At 41.2% G+C, this 7,500-nt stretch overlaps 1 protein-coding gene across 1 annotated transcript in view; it reads left to right on the top strand.

The window, feature by feature from the left end:
• LOC118379933 (glutamate receptor ionotropic, kainate 1) overlaps positions 1-5,325 on the top strand; it is a 162,374-nt gene extending 157,049 nt beyond the window's left edge. The window contains exons 16-17 of the mRNA XM_052468700.1: positions 2,441-2,666; positions 2,969-5,325. Coding sequence (XP_052324660.1) covers positions 2,441-2,666; positions 2,969-3,258 — 516 coding nt within the window. The 3' untranslated portion in view covers positions 3,259-5,325. The remainder of the gene's footprint in view (positions 1-2,440; positions 2,667-2,968) is intronic.
• Positions 5,326-7,500: the final 2,175 nt, after the last annotated feature.

A 7,500-nucleotide genomic window follows, 5' to 3' on the forward strand; every position in this document is an offset into this window, starting at 1 on the left:
AAGCTTTAAACATCCCAAGGAGCACTGTGCAAGCGATAATATTGAAATGGAAGGAGTATCAGACAAATGCAAATCTACCAAGAACTGTCCGTCCTTCTAAACTTTCAGCTCATACAAGGAGAAGACTGATTAGAGATGCAGCCAAGAGACCCATGATCACTCTGGATGGACTGCAGAGATCTACAGCTGAGGTGGGAGACTCTGTCCATAGGACAACAATCAGTCGTATATTGCACAAATCTGGTCTTTATGAAAGAGTGGCAAGAAGAAAGCCATTTCTTAAAGATATCCATAAAAAGTGTTGTTTAAAGTTTGCCACAAGCCACCTGGGAGACACACCAAACATGTGGAAGAAGGTGCTCTGGTCAGATGAAACCAAAATGGAACTTTTTGGCAACAATGCAAAATGTTATGTTTGGCGTAAAAGCAACACAGCCCATGACCCTGAACACACCATCCCCACTGTCAAACATGGTGGTGGCAGAATCATGGTTTGGGCCTGCTTTTCTTCAGCAGGGACAGGGAAGATGGTTAAAATTGATGGGAAGATGGATGGAGCCAAATACAGGACCATTCTGGAAGAAACCCTGATGGAGTCTGCAAAAGACCTGAGACTGGGACGGAGATTTGTCTTCCAACAAGACAATGATCCAAAACATAAAGCAAAATCTACAATGGAATGGTTCAAAAATAAACATATCCAGGTGTTAGAATGGCCAAGTCAAAGTCCAGACCTGAATCCAATCTAGAATGGTGGTCCTTCTGTAGCTCAGTTGGTAGAGCATGGCGCTTGTAACGCCAGGGTAGTGGGTTCGATCCCGGGACCACCCATACGTAGAATGTATGCACACATGACTGTAAGTCGCTTTGGATAAAAGCGTCTGCTAAATGGCATATATATTTATTATATATTAGAATCTGTGGAAAGAACTGAAAACTGCTGTTCACAAATGCTCTCCATCCAACCTCACTGAGCTCGAGCTGTTTTGCAAGGAGCAATGGGAAAAAAATTCAGTCTCTCGATGTGCAAAACTGATAGAGACATACCCCAAGCGACTTACAGCTGTAATCGCAGCAAAAGGTGGCGCTACAAAGTATTAACTTAAGGCTTGCTGAATAATTTTGCACGCCCAATTTTTCAGTTTTTGATTTGTTAAAAAAGTTTGAAATATCCAATAAATGTCATTCCACTTCATGATTGTGTCCCACTTGTTGTTGATTCTTCACAAAAAAATACAGTTTTATATCTTTATGTTTGAAGCCTGAAATGTGGCAAAAGGTCGCAAAGTTCAAGGGGGCCGAATACTTTCGCAAGGCACTGTAGCTAACTGTAGGACCCTATATCTCCTAGCTAGCTTACTGTAGGACCCTATATCTCCTAGCCAGCTTACTGTAGGACCTCTGGGTGATGACTTCCCCTATATCTCCAAGCTAGACCACTGTAGGACCCTATATCTCCTAGCTAGACCACTGTAGGACCCTATATCTCCTAGCTAGCTTACTGTAGGATCTCTAGATGATGACTTTCCCTATATCTCCTAGCAAGCCTACTCTAGTACCTCTGGATACATAGAGCAGATTAGTCAACAGAGAGAGATTTAAACACAGCTGTCACGCTGTCACCCAGATGATTGAATGAAGGGAAACACCAGCAGGGATTTAGACTTCACTATAAGCAACTGGACAGGCATTTCCACAGCAGCGTGAAACAAATTGTCTCTGTCTAATATGTTTTTCCCATGTGAACACTTTGTACAATAACAAATCAAGCAATGTGGGGTAATGCACTTTATATAGATACTTTAAATGTAAATGTAATGTAAAAATGTAATGTTAATGTCAGAGAAGGGATGTTCTCATAAACAACAGGCCTGTCCATTGCAGTTTAACCATTCATTCTGTAATCAGACATATTTCATATTCCACCAGTCTAAAACAACACATCTCTGTCCAATATGACAAATGTTAATATATCATCATTGTGTAGTAATATCAATGAATCGAGTAATGTGGGGTCATGCTCTCTATATCAAAACTTTTAGATTTTCTCAACGGGACAGAAGTCTCCATAACTGTGTGAAACAATACATTTCTGTCCAATATGTTAGTTGTTGTCTAACGCTGACTTCTAATATCGACACTGTGTACAATATCAACAGACCCAGCAATATGAGGTAATGCGCTTTATAGCCACACATCTGAAATGGCTGTAAAAGTCTGTTCAGTTTTCCTATGAATCTTCATTGAATTGGCGATTTTGGCATCAAATTCTCCCTTCTTTGCTTTTCCTCAGAAATCTAATCTACACCAATAAAACGTGCTATTATTATTATTAATGTTATTTGAACCTTTATTTAAACTAGGCAAGTTGTGTTATTATTATTATTAATATTATTATTGTTGTTGTTTAAAAGGAAACAATGTGTTGTTGTCCATTTAGAAATCCAAGATCTCCACCTATGAGAAGATGTGGGCGTTTATGAGCAGCAGGAAGAACACAGCTCTGGTGAAGAACAACAGAGAGGGGATCCAGAGAGTCATGACCACAGACTACGCTCTCCTCATGGAGTCCACCAGCATAGAGTACATCAGTCAGAGGAACTGTAACCTCACGCAGATCGGAGGCCTCATAGACTCTAAGGGCTACGGCGTAGGCACTCCCATAGGTAAGAACCACGGACGCAGGAAAAAACCCTTTGTGTGAATTACCCTCCCCTATCACTTCTGAATGCTGACATGCTAGAGGAACACGTCAAGGCTGCCCTCTCTCCCCTTTGCTGTTTTTTCTACCCAGAACCACTCGCTCATGCTGCCCGTCAGTCACCAGACATGCACAAAATTATTCACTTTATGCTGATGATGTGCTATGTAGCATTTGGGCAATGAAGCTCATTTGTGACCTATTTATGTTTACCTAATGACCTCAGAAGCTGCTCTGATACTCAGATCTCATTCCTCTCTCCCCCAGGCTCCCCCTACAGAGACAAGGTGACCATCGCCATCCTGCAGCTCCAGGAAGAAGGGAAGCTCCACATGATGAAGGAGAAGTGGTGGAGAGGGAACGGTTGTCCTGAGGAGGACAGTAAGGAGGCCAGCGCCTTGGGAGTGGAGAACATCGGTGGCATTTTCATAGTGCTGGCAGCCGGACTGGTTCTCTCTGTGTTTGTAGCTATCGGAGAGTTCATTTACAAATCCAGGAAAAACTTGGACATAGAGGAGGTGAGTGTAGGGCAGTGTGAGTGGCATCATAAGTACTAACAGAAAAAAAGGTGCTCCAAGACTGTTATTATGGACCTTCTACATAGAGTAGGTTGCTGTGGACCTTATACACACAGTCAGTCAGTTGCTATGGACATTATACAATTCACACAGTCAGTCAGTTACTATGGACATTATACAATACACACAGTCAGTCAGTTGCTATGAACATTATACAATACACACAGTCAGTCAGTTGCTATGGACATTATACAATACACACAGTCAGTCTGTTGCTATGGACATTATACAATACACACAGTCAGTCAGTTGCTATGGACATTATACAATACACACAGTCAGTCTGTTGCGATGGACATTATACAATACACACAGTCAGTCAGTTGCTATGGACATTATACAATACACACAGTCAGTCAGTTGCTATGGACATTATACAATACACACAGTCAGTCAGTTGCTATGGACATTATACAATACACACAGTCAGTCAGTTGCTATGGACATTATACAATACACACAGTCAGTCAGTTGCTATGGACATTATACAATACACACAGTCAGTCAGTTGCTATGGACATTATACAATACACACAGTCAGTCTGTTGCGATGGACATTATACAATACACACAGTCAGTCAGTTGCTATGGACATTATACAATACACACAGTCAGTCAGTTGCTATGGACATTATACAATACACACAGTCAGTCAGTTGCTATGGACATTATACAATACACACAGTCAGTCTGTTGCGATGGACATTATACAATACACACAGTCAGTCAGTTGCTATGGACATTATACAATACACACAGTCAGTCAGTTGCTATGGACATTATACGATACACACAGTCAGTCAGTTGCTATGGACATTATACAATACACACAGTCAGTCAGTTGCTATGGACATTATACAGCACATAGAGTTATACCGTTGTTACTGACCTTGTATAAACACAGTCAGTCAGTCAGTCAGTTGCTGTGGACTTTATACATTACAGTACACCCATTCAGACTGTTATGGACTGTACACACAGTCAGTTGCTATGGACCGTACACACAGTCGGTTGCTATGGACCGTACACAGAGTCGGTTGCTATGGACCGTACACACAGTCGGTTGCTATGGACCGTACACACAGTCGGTTGCTATGGACCGTACACAGAGTCGGTTGCTATGGACCGTACACACAGTCGGTTGCTATGGACCGTACACACAGTCGGTTGCTATGGACCGTACACACAGTCGGTTGCTATGGACCGTACAGTCGGTTGCTATGGACCGTACACACAGTCTGTTGCTATGGACCGTATACACAGTCAGTTCCTATGGACCTTAAACACACAAAGTTAGTTGCTTTTATGAATGTTGTTTTCTCGTCAAAGGACAGCTTTTTTAAAATCAGGACAACTTGTTTCATCAGGCCAACAGTTTGGATTTGGGGAACGGCAGTGCAACAATCACACACAAATGACTTTATTGTAGAGTAGGCCTAGTGTTTGACGTACTTTTGATTTAGATAAAAAATGAACATTTTATTCCTTTATTGGCACAATATCTTATTTATAACGAGAGTCGGTTGGGTTTAAGGGAGGCACACCACTTGACTGTCTTGGCCTTGCTGTTTCTGTGTGAAAATGTATTATTTTGTGTCATGACATGATACTGTAGGTAAGTGATGAAGATATAAGATTTCACTGGAGGTTAATACGCACCATTACTGATCTATAACTTGTTAATTACATTTGCTGATCTATAACTTATTGATTACATTTAACTAATGATTAGGTTTGAGGATATCATGTTTTGCTTGCAAATGTTTGCAAATTTACATCCAGGTATTTGTACAGCATAACGTAACAGTATTGCTTCTTCTGACCACCTTTGCTTGTATTCATATATATGAAAATATCTGAATGATTGTATGTACATGTGAGTGAGGTTTTTCCGAATCATTTATGGATGAGATGCGCCTTGAGACTTTATTCATTGAGTTGCTTTCATTCTTTGCTTTTTGTATCATTTGACGTTCATGAAAATGCATGTAAAAGTTGTCATGTTGGTTTTGTTTATGAACGACTAAAGTTATGTGGAGAACATGACTTCTTTTCTTTGTCTCATTTCTTTCTGGTTCTGTTGGTTCTGTTTGGATCCATTCTGTTCATCTGCATGCAAGGTCTTGTCTTTTTCAGTCATGGATAGAAAGCAGATCACACACACGCCTTTTTGATTCCAACCCAGTCTGTGTATCCATGGGTTTAGACTTCAGAGTAATGATTCTAACCCAGTCTGTGTATCCATGGGTTTAGACTTCAGAGTAATGATTCTAACCCAGTCTGTGTATCCATGGGTTTAGACTGCAGAGTAATGATTCTAACCCAGTCTGTGTATCCATGGGTTTAGACTTCAGAGTAATGATTCCAACCCAGTCTGTGTTTCCATGGGTTTAGACTTCAGAGTAATGATTCTAACCCAGTCTGTGTATCCATGGGTTTAGACTTCAGAGTAATGATTCTAACCCAGTCTGTGTATCCATGGGTTTAGACTTCAGAGTAATGATTCTAACCCAGTCTGTGTATCCATGGGTTTAGACTTCAGAGTAATGATTCTAACCCAGTCTGTGTATCCATGGGTTTAGACTTCAGAGTAATGATTCTAACCCAGTCTGTGTATCCATGGGTTTAGACTTCAGAGTAATGATTCCAACCCAGTCTGTGTATCCATGGGTTTAGACTGCAGAGTAATGATTCCAACCCAGTCTGTGTATCCATGGGTTTAGACTTCAGAGTAATGATTCTAACCCAGTCTGTGTATCCATGGGTTTAGACTTCAGAGTAATGATTCTAACTCAGTCTGTGTATCCATGTGTTTAGACTTCAGAGTAATGATTCTAGCCCAGTCTGTGTATCCATGGGTTTAGACTTCAGAGTAATGATTCTAACCCAGTCTGTGTATCCATGGGTTTAGACTTCAGAGTAATGATTCCAACCCAGTCTGTGTATCCATGGGTTTAGACTTCAGAGTAATGATTCTAACCCAGTCTGTGTATCCATGGGTTTAGACTTCAGAGTAATGATTCCAACCCAGTCTGTGTATCCATGGGTTTAGAATTCAGAGTAATGATTCTAACCCAGTCTGTGTATCCATGGGTTTAGACTTCAGAGTAATGATTCTAACCCAGTCTGTGTATCCATGGGTTTAGACTTCAGAGTAATGATTCCAACCCAGTCTGTGTATCCATGGGTTTAGACTTCAGAGTAATGATTCTAACCCAGTCTGTGTATCCATGGGTTTAGACTGCAGAGTAATGATTCCAACCCAGTCTGTGTATCCATGGGTTTAGACTTCAGAGTAATGATTCCAACCCAGTCTGTGTATCCATGGGTTTAGACTTCAGAGTAATGATTCTAACCCAGTCTGTGTATCCATGGGTTTAGACTTCAGAGTAATGATTCTAACTCAGTCTGTGTATCCATGTGTTTAGACTTCAGAGTAATGATTCTAGCCCAGTCTGTGTATCCATGGGTTTAGACTTCAGAGTAATGATTCCAACCCAGTCTGTGTATCCATGGGTTTAGACTTCAGAGTAATGATTCCAACCCAGTCTGTGTATCCATGGGTTTAGACTTCAGAGTAATGATTCTAACCCAGTCTGTGTATCCATGGGTTTAGACTTCAGAGTAATGATTCCAACCCAGTCTGTGTATCCATGGGTTTAGACTTCAGAGTAATGATTCTAACCCAGTCTGTGTATCCATGGGTTTAGACTTCAGAGTAATGATTCTAACCCAGTCTGTGTATCCATGGGTTTAGACTGCAGAGTAATGATTCCAACCCAGTCTGTGTATCCATGGGTTTAGACTTCAGAGTAATGATTCTAACCCAGTCTGTGTATCCATGGGTTTAGACTTCAGAGTAATGATTCCAACCCAGTCTGTGTATCCATGGGTTTAGACTTCAGAGTAAAAGGGGGAAATCTCCACCAGAGGATCTGACATCATATCTCTTGTTGTTTCCGGGATTCTTTTTTATTTTTAACTTTTATTTAACTAGGCAAGTCAGTCATTTTCAATGATGGCCTACCGGGAACAACTGCCTTGTTCAGGGGCAGAACGACAGATTTTTCCCTTGTCAGCTCAGGGGTTTCGATCCAGCAACCTTTCAGTTACTGGCTGGGGAACAGTGGGTTTAACTGCCTTGTTCAGAGGGCAGAACGACAGATTTTCCCCTCGTCAGCTCAGGGGCTACCTGCCGCCCCAATTCATTAAGTGCCTCCA

Source organism: Oncorhynchus keta, chromosome 18, assembly GCF_023373465.1.
Source record: "Oncorhynchus keta strain PuntledgeMale-10-30-2019 chromosome 18, Oket_V2, whole genome shotgun sequence".
Classification (NCBI taxonomy): domain Eukaryota; kingdom Metazoa; phylum Chordata; class Actinopteri; order Salmoniformes; family Salmonidae; genus Oncorhynchus; species Oncorhynchus keta.